This window comes from Saccopteryx bilineata, chromosome 4, assembly GCF_036850765.1.
Source record: "Saccopteryx bilineata isolate mSacBil1 chromosome 4, mSacBil1_pri_phased_curated, whole genome shotgun sequence".
NCBI classification, from domain to species: Eukaryota; Metazoa; Chordata; class Mammalia; order Chiroptera; family Emballonuridae; genus Saccopteryx; species Saccopteryx bilineata.
Window position 1 is genome coordinate 134,529,603 of NC_089493.1, and position 17,219 is coordinate 134,546,821.

Genomic DNA, 17,219 nt, shown 5'->3' on the forward strand with positions numbered 1-17,219 from the left:
CCCAACCTAGGCCCAGGCCTTGTACAGCTCAGCTCTCTTCTGATGGCTCCATCCCCTCAGCACTCACCACCTCACATACACCAACACACATATGTGCACATGTACACACCTAGTGGTGGCAACTGTTACTAGCATACTCGGGGCCATGGTATTTTTCTTTTTTATTCATTCATTTTAGCAGGTGTGGGGGTAGAATGGTGGGGAGGATCAGGAAGCATCAATTCCCATATGTGCCTTCACCAGGCAAACTGGGGGTTTTGAACCAGCAACCTCACCGTTCCAGGTCAACGCTTTATCCATTGTGTCACCACAGATCAGGCTGGGCCATGCTATTTTTTTAAAGGGACAGGTGGCAGCCCTGGCTAGATACATTGGTTGGTTAGAGCGTCTCCCCAAAGCACAGAGGTTGCTGGTTTGATCCCCGGTCAGGGAACATACAGAAACAGATCAATATTCCTGCTTTTCTCCCTCTAAAATCAATATTTTTAGAAATAAGTAAAAGGACGGTTGGCTCAGTGGTAGAACGTCGGCCTGGCATGCGGGAGTCCCGGGTTCGATTCCCGGCCAGGGCACACAGGAGAAGCGCCCATCTGCTTCTCCACCCCTCCCCCTCTCCTCCTTCTCTCTCTCTTCCCCTCCCGCAGCCAAGGCTCCATTGGAGCAAAGTTGGCCCGGACGCTGAGGTTGGCTCTGTGGCCTCTGCCTCAGGCGCTAGAATGGCTCTAGTTGCGGCAGAGCAATGCCCCAGATGGGCAGAGCATCGCCCCCTGGTGGGCATGCCAGGTGGATCCCAGTCGGCCGCATGCGGGGAGTCTATCTGACTGCCTCCCCGTTTCCAACTTCAGAAAAATACAAAAAAGAAAATAAAAAAGGACAAGAAGCATCAGTCCTGACACTGACCTTTATGCTTCTATAACTCATCCTCTACTAGTGTCAAAACCCTCAAAGTAAGGCCCAATCACAGGAACAAGGTCAAGATTGGAGAACTGGGCCAACTCTCACAAGAAATTGAGCACAGAAAAAGAAACTTCTCCCCACCCAGTGTGCTGTGCCTCTGTTCAGACCCGAGTCTCTGACAAGTTAACTAGAATTTAGCGGAGATTTTAGCTCTGGGGAAGTTTTCACCAAACACACACACACACACTTCAATATGAAATTAAGAAAACCATTCTTTTTGAGTGTAAGACAGGTTTCTTTTATTAATTTTTCCTAAGCTTGTCTCATGTTTACTGAATGTTTTTCTTAGTGTAAGAACGTGACCTGGAGCCTTAACAAACCAGTTTGAATAATGCGGCCTGGGATAAACGCCTGTCTGCAGTCATCTATTACCACTCTCTGGCCTGACCACCATGTGAATCCAACTGGTCTTAAAGCCTGTCTAAACAGAGAGCAAGCAGACCACATCATCTTATTTCTAGTTTAAACTTCAAATTCATCCCCATCCCAACACCCACACCCTGCCCCACACACACACAAAAAAAGTACTAGAAAGGGCCATGAAGGACTGAGTCAGTTGCATAAGAATTGGCTTTATCCTGCAGCCAGCACTCCAAAGTAGCTACTGGCCTCACAGCAGGCCAGCGGGAATTCTTGAAGCATGACAGGTACAGCACTGGTAGCGGATGCTCTAAGAACAGGGCCGATTTCTGGCTTCCAGGCATGCTTTCGCACCAGCATTAATACACGTCCACCTTACTCCTCTCAAAGCAATGTTTCTCTATAGCACTTGAGAGATTCTAACATCCTAAAATTTTTTAGTGCACAGACAGAAACATTCTAAATGCACAAGGTATAATCATATTTCTAGTAACATAGGCCAAAATTAACAGAGGCACTCTGGTAAACAGAATAACAATTATTACAAGGATCCAAAATGTAACCAACAAAGCTTGTAACAGTTTCTAAGGCAGGTACCAGCTCTGGCCTCTAATACAGGCTTCCCTTGGTTTCCAAAATGCCTCATGCCTATCAACGCAACCCCCAAAAAACATCACAGGAAATGCTTCGGTGCTTCCGCCACAGGATGGCTACACAGTAAGAATGAAGTGATGTAAAGTCAAGCACTACACTTCTTTAACACCAATTTCAGAGTCATCCAGTACAACCCAGTATATCTGTTTTTGTATGATCTGTCAGCTGTTCTAACATGTACAAATTGGCAGATTCATGACAGATATTAACACTTAACACACAAGTGATCATGAATGAGCTTTAAAAAAAAAACACTTTTAACTCTGGTCCTAGAACTTCAAGCTATACCTCAAATTTACAGAACATCTCTCAGCTGAATAAGCAGGCCAGGATACAAATCTTTACACTGTAATTAACAAGTATCAGTTCCTCAGGTAAATTTACCATGCCTATATCTAACAATACATCTACCCAATTCTAACTTTCCAAAGAGAAAATTATTTAGACTTCGATGCTTGGGGTATTAGTAAAACATATGTTCAGGAACACTTTTTCAGGAAGAGCCTCCAGGTCTGAGATCCTCAGTTAACTTGCTCCAGGTGAAGGGGTCTATCTTCCCAGGAGCAGCACATGCCATTTGTAAGAGCTCTTTCCTTTATTGGGGGGCAGGGGCTAAGAAAAGGGTGGGGTTCAGTGGAGCAGAAATAAAACAGGAAGCAGCTCAGGCATACCAGGGCTGTTTTATGTGAATCCGTGCCATGCCATGTTCTTGCCCTCAGGAACAGAGGGGACCACCCCTGTCCCCACACCAGTGGGGAGACATGGTGACAATCTCCACCACAGATTTCTGAAACACAATTAGGGTTCCTGCCATATGTGTCATAACAAAAAGTCTGCTTGATAGCTGGTTATAGTTTTTGCTATAGCTCCACTCCCCAAACTTATCTTTGAATAAGCATGATTTAAACATAAAAGGAGTGAAGCATAAGCTCAGTAAGACTAACTGGGCTTCTAAATAGTACCATTATGAAAAAGATACAATGCACTTAAGTTCTGTATCTAACCATTTAGAAGTCAAAATGCTCCGTACATTACCTATACCACTTCCCCCCAAATCCCCTAAAAACTGACTAAGAAATGTCCAGTATTGGATTGTTCTAGTTGATATTTAGAACAAAGTTGACAACTTAAAGCTTTATAATAATCTGTTTTAATATAAACAATTGTTGGAATCAATCTATGTCCATTTCAGGAAGCTTCTTGTCCGAATCCGAAGGCACAGCTGAGTCTGTGCCCTGCGCAGCAGCCTGGGAGCCCGGGCTGTCTCCTTGTCCGTCCACTGGTCCGTTCTGCTCTGCATTTTTTGGCTCCTCTTTTGGAGGCTCCACTTTGGGTTTGGGCTTTGAAATTATAGGACTACAGATACTTATCAGCTCCTGGAATGGTAGACGAGAAACTCGTTTCTTAGAAAGTAACACATTTTACATGACACATGATGAAACCCAAGTCTACCCTGTCCCACCCAATCCCCAAATCAGAAGCTAAAATGCAATAAGGAAGTTCCCTCCCAAATGTCCCTTTAAGGACTATTAATAATAAATAACGAGGCTGACGAGAAAAGACATGAGAATGTAAAACCATAAAATACCTTGATTTTAGCTTCAATGTCTTTTGCTTTGACAACTGGATCCACGGTCAGACTCTGCTTGTTCTGAAGATTTAGCTTCTTGTTCATCCACTCCATGGCCTCGTTCGTGCTCTTCTCCACCTTCCCCAGGTCGGCAGCGTCCAAATGGTCATACTGGTCCTCCTGCAAACAGCAGCCAACACACAGTGTCAAAGGATGCCACTCCCGACCCAAGTCTCATCTAGTACTTCATAGTCCTTCAAAAAGTTACGATCTCTCCCAAAACAGAGCACATTTACTCTCACAATCTAAATCGATACTCAATTCCTTAAAAATTCAAGAAAGGAAAAGTGAACCCAATTTTTAAAACAAATATGTATTATATTAACAGCCCCCCAAAAAACAATATTATTAAATAACAGTTAAAGAGAACAAAAGAAAAATATATAATGCCTCAAAGCTTAACTCTAAGAAAATAGTAGGGAAGCAAAAAATGATGATACCTTGTTTTTGAAAGAGCTGACTACTTTCATATACTGTTGGATTTGTTTCCCTAGTTCTTCAAATAATTTTGGTCTTTCTTCAGATTCCTGGAATCTTATCTTAATAGGTTGTCCTAGATTCTTAACAAAAGAGAGAACACACAGATGTTCACAGGCAGCTCCAATTAGCAGAGCAGCAGTGTTTTTACAGTCACTCAAATCGGTTATGGGTTTAAGTACGTTCAGTCTCCATGTGCAATATAGAAGAAGTTAAATCCTTTTCCCCAGCCCACTGAACTAGACAGGCTGGGACAAAAGGAGGTTTACAGCTTTGAATATACAAACCAATTTATTCTTGTATTATTATTTATTACTTATTGTATTATTTTCCATATGAACTGTAAGCCTACTTTTGCCCCACCCTGTATACTCAGGTTAGATATAAGAATGTACCTCAGTACTATTCAATGTGGAGCCACTCCAACTATCACCTGAGACCCCAATTCTCAAAACACAGTGGGAAGACAACCAAATACAGGTGCCTGCTGACAGTGACACATAACACTAAATAGGAAGTATTGTTGACAAAAAAAAAAATTTTTTTTTTGTATTTTTTTCTGAAGCTGGAAATGGGGAGAGACAGTCAGACAGACTCCCGCATGTGCCCGACCGGGATCCACCCGGCACGCCCACCAGGGGCGACGCTCTGCCCACCAGGGGGCGATGCTCTGCCCCACGGGGGGGGGGGGGGGGGGGGAGTGTCGCTCGGCCGCGACCAGAGCCACTCTAGCGCCTGGGGCAGAGGCCAAGGAGCCATCCCCAGCACCCGGGCCATCTTTGCTCCACTTGGCTGCGGGAGGGGAAGAGAGAGACAGAGAGGAAGGAGGGGAGTGGGGGTGGAGAAGCAAATGGGCGCTTCTCCTATATGCCCTGGCCGGGAATCGAACCTGGGTCCCCCGCACGCCAGGCCGACGCTCTACCGCTGAGCCAACCGGCCAGGGCCAAAAAAAAATTTTTTTTTTTTTTTTTTTTTTTTTAAGACTTTATTCAATTTTCAGAGAGGAGAGGGAAAGAGGAAGAGAGTCAGAGAGAAGGGGGAAGAGCAGGAAGCATCAACTCCCATATGTGCCTTGACCAGGCAAGCCTGGGGTTTTGAACCGGCGACCTCAGTGTTCCAAATCTATGCTTTATCCCACTGCGCCATCACAGGTCAGGCCAAAAAAATTTTTTTAACCTATACCTGATGAGCCCTCTACATCCACCCATCAATTTACCAGATATTAACCACCCCAGAGATTAAAGTCAGCAAAACCCAGACTAGGGGCGAGTCCTACAAGACAAATGATGTAGTTTTCCCATCAACTAAGTAAGGAGGAGGGCTGCCCTGGACATATAGCTCAGTTGGTTAGAGCGTTGTCCCGTGGTAGTCAACCTGGTCCCTACCGCCCACTAGTGGGCATTCCAACTTTCATGGTGGGCAGTAGCAGAGCAAACAAAGTATAAAAAAAAAAAAGATAGATTTAACTATAGTAAATTGTTTTATAAAGATTTATTCTGCCAAACTTAGCAAAAATATGACATAAAGTACTTGGTAAATAATTATTATTATATGCTTTAACTTGCTGTAACTCTGCTTTATAAATTTTATAAAGTAAAGTTACTTCCCTACTTTATAAATCACCATTACTGTGGAACCGGTGGGCGGTTAGAAAATTTTAATACTAACAGAGATACAAAAGTGGGCAGTAGGTATAAAAAAGTTAACTACCCCTGGGATAGGCCAATGTTGTGGGTTCCATCCTTGGTCAGGGCACATACAGGAACCAAGTAAAGAATACATAATTAGGTGGAACAACAAATTGATGTTTCATTCTCCCCACCCCAACATCAATCAGTGAGTTTTTTTATTGTTAAAATATAAGGGGAGGGATGACAAAAGGAGAACTACAGACATGGGGTTAAGAGACATTATCAACAAAATGTGTGGGCCACATGGGAATCCTGAGTCAAACTTACTAAAAAATAATGTAAATTAACTGGAACTTGAAAACTGACTGAATATATGGTGATAGTAAGGACTTTTTTAGTGTGATATGCTAGAGTTTAAGATTACATTCTCTTTTAAATACATATTGAAATATTTTTAGATTAAATATAACATGTGATTTGCTTTAAATAACTGGGAAAGGGAAAATAGGAAAAAGAAAAAAAGAACGATACCTTGATTTTGAAAGAGCTGACTACCTGCATATACTGTTGGATTTGTTTCCCAAGTTCAAATGAAACAAAATCGTCCATAACTTGGCATCAGTTGAAACTATTCTTCTCTTTACATTTTTATGTTTGATATCTCCCATAATAAAAAGCAAAAAAACAAAACACTCAATGGGAAGGATCTCACTGGAGGTTCTTGCTGGGGTTTTTTAAACTGAATTTAGAGAGAGGGTAAAGGGAGGGAAGGGAAGGAAAAGAGGGAGGGAGGGGGAGGGAGAGATGGAGAAAGGGAGAGAGGGAGGGAAGGAGGAAGGGGGAGAAACATCGATTTTTGTTGTTCCACTTACTTATGCACTCATTGGTTGATTCTTCTATGTGCCCCAACTGGGGATCAAACCTACAACCTTGGTGTATCGGGACAGCACTCCAACCGAGCTACCTGACCAGGGCCTCTTCCTATTCTTGCCAGAATGACAGAAAACTACAGGCATAACCCTTAAACAATTCCATTCCAGATTAGTCACAATGGCCCAGTTTGAAAAGCAAGTAAGTAAACTAGAGAAATGTGAGAAGTCCTTGTGCACTGGCATCCATTCTCAAACAAGAGACCTCAACTTTATACAGGTGTTTCTATTTTAATTCCCAGGTTTAATGATCAGATAGATTCTTTAGATACAAAACCAGAGGTCTGCTTTACCAACAACCAAAGCTCACCCACAGCCCTGCCAGAACTGCTCTGCCTGCCTTCAAGACAGGAATAAATGTACTCAGCTCCAATTTAATGATCACTTTAAGTCTTAACTCAGTTTAAAAAAAATTCTTTTGTTAATATAAGTTCTAAAAGTGAGAAAGAATTAACCCAAGTGATAAAGTAAGTGTATAGTTCTTTAATCACTGTCAGCCTGTCTTCATTACTTAACATAATTCTTCCCAATTCTGAGATGCTCTTGGAAACTACAGCAAGGGTTCAGGGCACTTTTGCTTTCAAGAGCCACTTACCTTTAACTCAGCCAATTTATCGACGTAAACTTGCTTTGGCTGGTCTTCTCCATCCTCATACAACCAATTTTCAGTATCTTCTAGTTTCAAAGTAAAATTGCTACGATCCTAAAGATGAACAAAACCTTGTCATTAGGTCAAATTTGATTTACCAATTTTCATTTCATCACTTTTGAAATCAGTGGATTCACTAGGCACTAATAAACACAAAATGATACTCCCCCCAAAAGTACATTTTAATCATTTTGCAGTACACCCACAGATGCACACTTCCTTTCTAACACATAATAGGTAACCACAGTGTGTAACCTACTTACCTCTTCACTCACAAACTTCTCGTATTCCCCACTGAGCTTGTCTCTCATCTCATACACATATTCTTCTACTGCGTTTTTAGCATCATTCCTCTCCTTCTCCAGCTTATCCTGCATGATCATCTTACCCTGAGGGCAGTATCAATCAGTTAAGACATTCAGACAATGAAGAAAATTTCCTCTTAAATATTAAGTAATGTCAATTATCAAAGTAGGAAATCCTTCTTTTTCAAATCCTTTTAATTCCGCAAATCATCCAAGAAAGGAGAGTTGGAGGTATTAGTCCTCAGTAAACGAGGAAGACTGAGCGAGAGTTCTGTGGGTGTGCCTAGGAAAAAGAGCAACTGAAATACCAAGATGTAAACTCAAGAAAAACTAAGAAAAAAAATTTAAGACAAGAGAGCTTAAAGAAACTATCAGCTAGGCCCTGATTGGTTGGCTCAGCGGCAGAGCATCAGCCCTATGTGTGGAAGTCTCGGGTTCAATTCCCAATCAGGGCACACAGAAGAAGCGACCATTTGCTTCTTCAGTCCCTCCCCCCACCCCCTCTACCCCTGTCTCTCTTTTCTCCCCCACTGCCATGGCTCAAATGGTTTGAGTAAGCTGGCACCGGGTGCTGAGGACAGCTCCATGGCCTCACTTCAGGTGCTAAAATAGTTCAGTTGCCAAGCAATGAAGCAGCAGCCCATATGGGCAGAGCATCACCTGGTGGAGGCTTGCCGGGTAGATCCCGGTCAGTGCTCAAGAGGGAGTCTGTCTTTGCCTCTGCCTCCCTGCCTCTCAATTAAAAATAAAAAGAAACTACCAGCTCAATGTCAGAAGTGAGATGTCTGCTATATTATATACCAAGAAAAATCAAATTTACTTGTAGTATAAAAGCTAAAGGTCTGTAAAACAACTATTCTTAGACCCAATGAATACAAGGTAAACTTCACAATAATTAATTCAATATACATGCCCCAAGGTCCCATACTTTGCATCACTCACTGTAACAAGTTATCAAATTGACTGACAGCAGGAGAAAGAAACTAAAACAAAACAGTGCTACCATTAATGCTATGTGACCTGTACCATCAACTCCCAGGACCGACAACTCAGACATCCCAATCCCTAGTGAGCAAACATACGTGCCCAAATGTGAACAGCACCTCCACCTAAAACAAAGCCATAATGTCAAAGATCTTGATCTCATAACAGAACTTCCAGGAATACAGAAGTTATTTTGCCATAAAAGATTTTGGGATTGCATGCTATCTATTAAACTTGCTCTTACACAACCCAAAAACCTGTAATATTTTTTCTTAAACTCCAAACCAAAAATGTTTAAGGGTCACTAGAAAGGGTTTGACCATTATGTCCACAATTTGTTAGCTTATTGTTCTGAGACTTGAAATAACTACCTCATTTTCAATGTACAAGTTGAGCATCTCTCTGTCTATCTGCCACAACAGCTGATTCTCAATTGGCAGGTCCACAGTACTGGTCTTCACTTTTGCTTTCTTGGCTTGAGGTGGTTGATCCATCTTTTTGTCTTTCAATCCAGCTTGGGAAGTCTAAAATAATAGACATCGTTAAGAACAAATACATAAACTATCTTAAACTTCTGAAAGGGTCATATTTCAAAACCTATTTTTGCTTTTTTATTAACTTTGTTTTCGCATTAATGCCTCAGATACCCAAGGTATATAATATCTGGAAAGCTAAAATTATAAAAAACTGTAAAAGTCTAATCAATGGAGACAAAGTAATGGTGGCTGCCAGGGGTTAGGGGAGGAGGGACAAGGAAATAGGAGGTGTTGTTCAATGGGCACAGTTTCAGCTCGGCAAGCTGAGAAAGTTCTGGAGACAGCTGCATTGCAATGTGAACATATGTAACACTGCTGCAGTGCACATACGTGCACGTATATAAAGCAACCTCCCATCAATCATCCCACAGTCAGCACACAATCACTCTTAAATCTTCATGGCTGCCCTGGCCGGTTGGCTCAGCGGTAGAGCGTCGGCCTAGCGTGCGGAGGACCCGGGTTCAATTCCCGGCCAGGGCACACAGGAGAAGCGCCCATTTGCTTCTCCACCCCTCCGCCGTGCTTTCCTCTCTGTCTCTCTCTTCCCCTCCCGCAGCCAAGGCTCCATTGGAGCAAAGATGGCCCGGGCGCTGGGGATGGCTCTGTGGCCTCTGCCTCAGGCGCTAGAGTGGCTCTGGTCGCAGCAGAGCGACCCCCAGAGGGGCAGAGCATCGCCCCCTGGTGGGCAGAGTGTCGCCCCCTGGTGGGCGTGCCGGGTGGATCCCGGTCGGGCGCATGCGGGAGTCTGTCTGTTTCTCCCCGTTTCCAGCTTCAAAAAAATACAAAAAAAAAAAACTAGGGCTTCTGAGAGCTTTTTCTCAGACATTGGCCAGAGCACAGCTCAAAGACCATGTACTTGTCCAATGTACTTTCCAAACATACTACAAAACTTTACTTTAAAACTATTCAAATACATGAGGAATTCCTAATATAACTACCTTCCTAACAATAGTAAAAACACAGATAAACCATGTATATAAAGAGACTATAATACATCCTCTAAAACACAATTCATACCTCCATTTCTTCAGACTCAGCCTTATTTTCTGCTGGCATTTGCTGCTGTTGCTCTTCAACATGTGGTTCCTCTTGGTCCACTTGCATTTTCTGAAAAACAGGTCGCATCAAATTCTGAAACTAGTTCATACCAGTGAAAGACCAAACCACCAAATGACACACTAGCAGAATCACAGTATCAGATCCCTGCTGAATTCCCAGCATCAGAAACTTGAGTCCAATTCCAGGTATGATGTACATGTTACTTACAACTCAGAAGTCTTCCTGCTTGGATCTCAGGAATGACCTCTTACACTGCAGGGACACCTCCCCTGCCCTAGCTTTATATAAACAAGAGTAGCTGTGGAATTGCTCTATAAACCACATAAAGTACTCAAAGTACACAGTATGGCAATATTTAACAATATAATCTGAAGACAGCATGAATTTCTCCAAGCTTCCTGAGTAGTAAATTTCTCTCAAAAGTCTTCACTTTTACCAGTTTTTACATCAGTCAATTTCATCCTCAAAGTACAGCTACTGCATACATTACAGTAGGCAAACACCTTGAGAATTCTGTTAATAGACTGAAGCCTGACAATAATAAACTAAGGAGAAATCTGTGGAGACCCTGAATCAGTGGCTTCTGATGCCTGCAGCCCCCCCCCCCCCCCCCCAGAATGACCTTGGAGGCCTCTAACACTGATACCCTGGCCCTAGTAGGCCCAGATAAACTCAAAACAAATCTCTGGAGATGAGACCCAAACATTTGTAGTTTTATAAAGTTTTGATTTTTCTCCACAATAGGATGAGACAATGCATGAGTCCAACAAGTGAATGTCAAATCTATTCCACTTGTGGAAATGATCAACTAAGGCTCAAACAGCATTCTCCAATAATCAGAGTCAACACCTCAAATCAACAAGTGCATGGTCTGAAGGAGGGAACCAGTTATGTCACATTTCTGTGTAAATTCCGGGTAGACGTTCTGCTAGTTCACCCATGCTGGGAGAAAAGGACACATGCAAACTGAGCCAGCATCTGTCATAATGTTCCTCCCTTGTCACCCAGTCTAGCTCTGAGAATTTTTAGACAAGTCACCTCTGGGCCATCATAAATGATATAAAATGTCCAAATTACCTCTTCCTCCTTTGCATTCTGATCTGTTTCCATTGGTTCCTCATTTTCCTCAAACTTATGCACTTCCACTAGAGATGCACTGGACACACTGAAAATGCCATGGATATTTACTCGAACCTTGACTTTGACTTTCGAACTGGAGCCATCAGACTGAGGAGTGACTTTCTGAACAGAAAACTGAGCTAGGGACATATGAAAGACAAAAGAGAGCAAATAATCTGATAGGAGGCATTCTAACATGAATATATATCCACAAAGTCAGGTTATGTGCATTTCTCAGTTAACAGGTCAGTTAACAGAGTCAACACCTCAAATCGACAAGTGCATGGTCTGAAGGAGGGAGCCAGTTATGCCACATTTCTATGTAAATTCCGGGTAGACTTTCTGCTAGTTCACCCATGCTGTGGGGGAAGGGGACACATGCAAACCTCAAAGGGGACACCTCAAAGAAGCAAAGTGGGTACTCACAGAATTTTACCAAATCATACTTCTCCTTTCTCTTTCACATACAAACTCTTATCTTGTCCCAATTAAGGGTTCACATATCTCTTAATCCTCTAAACATTTCTTTCCCTCTACTCCCACTCTCTTATTCGATGCTACTACCAGATAAATTCCTAAAACAATTCTGTCACATTCTACACTGTCACACTCGAGGACTTGCCATTTATAGATTCAGTTACCAAACCAACATTTTACTTGTTTCTTAATTCACAAACCTCTGCAAAGCATGAATTACCACCTCTATTCCTATTTTACAAATGAGGAAAACAGTAAGTTAGCTTTCTACAGCTTCTAAGTGCCATTTAGGACAGTCCATGAATTCTAGGTCTGCAATTACTATGTAACTTGTTTCTTTCCTCATCTAGTACTATTTCCAGATTATAAGTTTCTTAGTCTCTGAACACTATAAACAATATGGTTTATGATACATCACAATTTCCTAATAATTTTCTGGGTCAAAACTGAATTTCAACTCCTTTCAATATCTAGCCCCACATTAAGCACAAGGTATATACCCAGATGATACATAAACCAGGAAATAATGCTCCCACAATAGGAGATCCAATTAAATGATCATCCTACTGGTTTGAAACCTAGTAACAAGACTAAAAGAGGGGTGCCTGACCAGTGGTGGCACAGTGGACAGAGCACTGACCTAAGATGCTGAGGTCCCCTGTTCGAAACCCCAGCTTGAGTGCAGCCTCACAGGCTTAAGCATAGAATCAACATGATCCCAAGGTCGCTGACTTAAGCCAGGGGTCACTGGTTTAGCTTGGAACCCTTCAGTCAAGGCACATGTGAAAAGCAATGAACAACTAAAGTGAAGCAACTATGAGTTGATGCTTCTCATCTCTCTCCTCCATCTCTTTCTCTCTTCCTGTCTTTCTCTAAAATAAAAAAAATAAACTAAAAGGGGGTTTATTGTGTGTGATCTGAAATACTGAAATTTCAGAATATTGTACTTACTCTGCTTTTCCCAGTTCTCCCAACTGTGTGTAATTTTTAAAATCCCAACTCTTTACTTACCTATAGCAGGATCTGGGTAGGGCAAATCCTGAGGAGAGCTGTAATAGGCCTCAAGAGTGAAAGGCTCCTTTCTATAAAATGTGAGTACTTTAGAGAAAGGAGCAGCATGATTTTTTGGAAAGACTTCACAGTCACTAAATGGAGAAAAGACAAAAACACACAAAATTAGGATATTCCTAACATTTTCCCATGCACTCTAGTTTTACAATTATTGTGTAGCTTTCTTTAGTTATTCTTCTCAACTGGCATCATTTCCAGATTATAACTTTCCAAAAACAAAACAAAACAAAAAAGCCTAACTGATGGTGGCACAGTGGATAGAGCGTATACCTGGGATGCTGAGGACCCAGATTCGAAACTCTGAGGTCACCGGTTTGAACGCGGGATCATCAACCTGATCATAACTTGAGCCCAAGGTCACTGGCTTAAGCAAGGGGTCACTGGTTTGGCCAGAGCCCCCTGGTCAAGGCACATATGAGAAGCAATCAATGAACAACTAAGGTGCTGCAACTACAAGCTGAGGTTTCTTATCTCCCTTCCTGTCTCTTTCTCTCTCACACACATTAAAAGAAAAAAAAATACACGTGTGTATATCAGTTTTTTAAAAAGGAATATATTTCATCCTGGCCAGGTAGCTCAGTGGATAAAGCATCATCCCAGCATGCCAAGATCATGGACTCAATCCCCAGTCAGGACACACATAAGAAACAAATAATGAGTGCACAATTAAATAGAGTGGCAACTTGATGTGTTAACACTTCTCTCTCTCTCCCTCTCTCCCCACCCCATACCCCTCATCTCCCTCTCTTTGTCAAATTAATAGAAAAAACTTTTTAATTTAAAATTTTAAAAAACTTGCTTTAAAAAAAGAAATATATTTCAATCTGCACCAAAAGGCAACAATTATTTCATCACGATCAAATATCAGAAACTAAATATCTGATGACTAAAATAAGTAATCACTTTGACTCGTGCACTATAACAAAATGTTACAGATTTGAAGAAGCTGAACTGGAGCACAATTATTTTACTCAAACTTAACACTGAATTAACTCAAAGTACAAAAAATAACTGATAAACGCTATTACCTTGACCCTTCTTCAGCTGGAGAATTCCATCTCAGAGATATTGGGTATGGAACTACATCAGTGATAGAAAATTCTCTGACTTTGAAAGCAGGCGATAAGATTGCACACTAGAATAATAATTTTTAAAAAATTCCATTTGACAAATATAAACATGAATATCATGAGTTCCAGTAAAATAAGACTTCAGAAAACCATCATAAATAGTTTTTAACTATTAATAATAAATTCTTGATGTCTGAATATGCACTTTTATAAACTTCTATCATTTAATCACCTATAATATAGTTGTTCTTTATCTTTCCATTAGCTCCAACCTTTACTTAATTGATGTACAATAAATACTACTTCACATATAGACAATAGATAACATGCCAAATCCAACAGTATTTCAGGCTTACCTATGTTTCTAGTAAATTAATTCACTTTATTACATGTATAGAGTTCTATTAATGAATACCATCTCTGACTTCCCTTTCAAAACAAATGTTGCAGAACCTTATACCTTGAGATCTCAACCTTATACCTTGAGATCACCCCAAGCTAAAGCCAGGTTATTAGCCAGATACATAAAGCCACTGCTGCCTTGTCACAATGACCTGTAAGTGGCTTGTGTGGAAAAAAGAAACTCACCTGCAGTGCACAGCCTCGAGTGACGGCTTCATCGGCATTGAGTGTTGTACTGAGCTCTTTACCAAAAAATTTGCTAATCTTCTCTTTTACTGCAGGGATGCGTGTTGCACCACCAACTATCTCCACTGCATAAATATCTTCTTTCTTTAACTCTATTTTAAAGTAATTGAACATTGAGATTAAAGAATCTTTAAATTAGCATTTCACAGTGAAATGAAAGAGCAACACAGTACATCATCACAAAGGAACCCATAACTCCCTCACTCTAGCTCTCCACAACAGCACTCACACCAATGTGTGCTCACACACAGATGCACAGCATCTGAAACAAGTAGGTATGTTTTGATTCTCAAAATAATGGGAGCGGGGTGGCACAATAATACTGGGATTTAGGAGGTGAAAGCCAGAATATTCCATGTCCTACAATCTCTGAAAGTGTCCCACACAAAGAATTGTTAAAACAGGAATAATTAAGCTAGCTGTAAGGAAGGTAAGAGGGCCCTTCAATTTTTGGATCACCCCGGCATGACATGAAAGAAAAAGAGCTACTCAGATGCACATCTAGCCACTCCAGCACCCATCCAGAGAATAAACAGTCCCCATTAGAGCATCCATCTTCTCACATCAGAAAGAAGGTACGCACCATGGTTCTGTTATCCCTCATAAAATAACTCTTACTACCAACTGGTTTCCTGGTCACATTTTATGTAATAAACACTAACAATTTGTTGAGAAAGGCTATTTAAAGAAACAGGCTGTCACAGCGTGGAAAGAACATGCCCATTTGCCATTATCACTGCTGACAGCAGTGATTTAGTTACAGCACTGAAATAGTTAGTAACCAACACAACAGTGGACTCGAAGTAAACATTTTGGAAAAATCAGTAATAGAGTCTTAAATCAAATGTCTACATTTTAGCCCAAGTTAAAAAAGCATATCATCCATCTGCTCTAATTGTCATTCAGCAAACAAAAGACTCACTGACAAAAAGCCTACAAGATTCCTCTGGCAGCATTGCAAAAGACAATTTTTACGATCATGAAACAAATGAAAAGTTTATATCCATCTCTGGTCTAAATTAGGTTTCGTGGGTAAACTTAGATTTCCCTGGACATTATCATCAAAAGATTACTTGGAGCGAGTGGGAGTTTCAGAAGGAAGATATAAAGAAGTTGTTTATACAATAAAAATGTGTGTAACTTAAAAAAAAAAAAAGTAATAAACAGTATTTCCAAAGAGTGTGAGATACACAAACAATTCTATCACAAAAATACTTACTGGCTTGTTCCAAAACACTACGAAGTGGCGGCTCCACTCTAGCTAAGAGATCAGCACACATCTCCAGAAATTTGCCTCTATTTAAAAAAAAAAAAAGTCAAATAACATTCTACTTTTATGTGGAATGGATGGTTATATACAAAAAGACAGATGATAGTAACAAGAACTGTCGAGAATGTAGAGAAATTGGATCCCTCAGACATTCCTGGTGGGAATATAAAATGGTACAGCCACTGTGGAAAATAGTTTGGCAGTTCTTCAAAACATTAAAACACAGTGTTACCATATGACCCAATAATTCTACTCTGGGTATATAATGAAGAGAATTAAAAAACATATGACCACATAAAACTTGCACATGAATGTTCCACAGTAGAATTACTCATAAATAACCAAAAAAGTGGAAAAAATCCTAGTCTGTTAAATGTGCTCAGCAACAGGAATGAATACAATAAAAGGGACTGATACATGTTAAAACACAGATGAAATTTGGAAACATTAGGTTAGGTATATAAAGCCAATAAAAAAAAAGTTACACAACTCCATTACACGAAAAGTTCAGACAGGTAAATTCAGAGACAGAGAGTAAGTAGATTTATGGCTCGTAAGGCTGGGGAGTAAGAGAAGAGATGCAGACGGTACATATAATTTCTTTGGTTTTTTTTTAATTTAATTAATATACTTTATTTTTTAGATCACTTTTAGGTTTACTGTACAGAGAAATAAAGTACAGAGAATTCCCATATATCCCTCAACTCCCCCAGTTCCCCTAATGACACCCTGCATTAGGGTGATTCATTTCTAACTGATAAGCCAATATTGATAATGAAGGTATGTACATATTAGGGTTCTATAGGTTTTTACAAATGGTAAGTATTCACCATTACAGTATTATAGAGTAGCTTTACTGCCCTAAAAATCCTGTGTTCCACCCATTCGCACCTCCCCAGAACCCATGCCAACCACTGACCATTTTACTGCCTCCACAGTTTTGTCTTTTCCAGAAAGTCATGCAGTTGGAATCATACAGGATTTAGCCTTTTCAAAGTGGCTTATTTTACTAAGAAATAAATGCATTTAAGGTTCCTCCCTATCTTTTTACAGCTTGTCAGCTCATTTAGGGATTCTTTATTAGGTGACAAGTACATTCCAAAATTGGGTTGTGATGGCTGCACAATTCTGTGAATATACTACAAGCCATTGAAATATACACACTAAAAGGGTCACTTTTATGAATTACATCACAATAAAAAGAAAAATTATAGAGGTGTAGAAAATATCCATCATAATAGCAAAAATTCAAGACCACAAATGCTAATATTGGTAAGGATGTGTAACAACACAAACTCCTACATGTTGTCAGGAATTTAAAATGACAGTTGTACTCCTAATAGCAAGTGATTTCTCAAAAAGCTAAACACAAAATAACCAAAGGACCCAGCAA

At 40.6% G+C, this 17,219-nt stretch overlaps 1 protein-coding gene across 1 annotated transcript in view; it reads right to left on the reverse strand.

The window, feature by feature from the left end:
• Positions 1-1,168: 1,168 nt before the first annotated feature.
• Positions 1,169-17,219, reverse strand: part of HSPA4 (heat shock protein family A (Hsp70) member 4) — a 57,254-nt gene continuing 41,203 nt past the window's right edge. Inside the window, exons 8-19 of the mRNA XM_066278324.1 lie at positions 15,776-15,852; positions 14,497-14,648; positions 13,867-13,973; positions 12,779-12,912; positions 11,249-11,430; positions 10,130-10,219; positions 8,948-9,100; positions 7,551-7,676; positions 7,234-7,341; positions 4,042-4,161; positions 3,560-3,721; positions 1,169-3,347 (exon numbers count right to left, since the gene is read on the reverse strand). Coding sequence (XP_066134421.1) covers positions 3,144-3,347; positions 3,560-3,721; positions 4,042-4,161; positions 7,234-7,341; positions 7,551-7,676; positions 8,948-9,100; positions 10,130-10,219; positions 11,249-11,430; positions 12,779-12,912; positions 13,867-13,973; positions 14,497-14,648; positions 15,776-15,852 — 1,615 coding nt within the window. The 3' untranslated portion in view covers positions 1,169-3,143. The remainder of the gene's footprint in view (positions 3,348-3,559; positions 3,722-4,041; positions 4,162-7,233; positions 7,342-7,550; positions 7,677-8,947; positions 9,101-10,129; positions 10,220-11,248; positions 11,431-12,778; positions 12,913-13,866; positions 13,974-14,496; positions 14,649-15,775; positions 15,853-17,219) is intronic.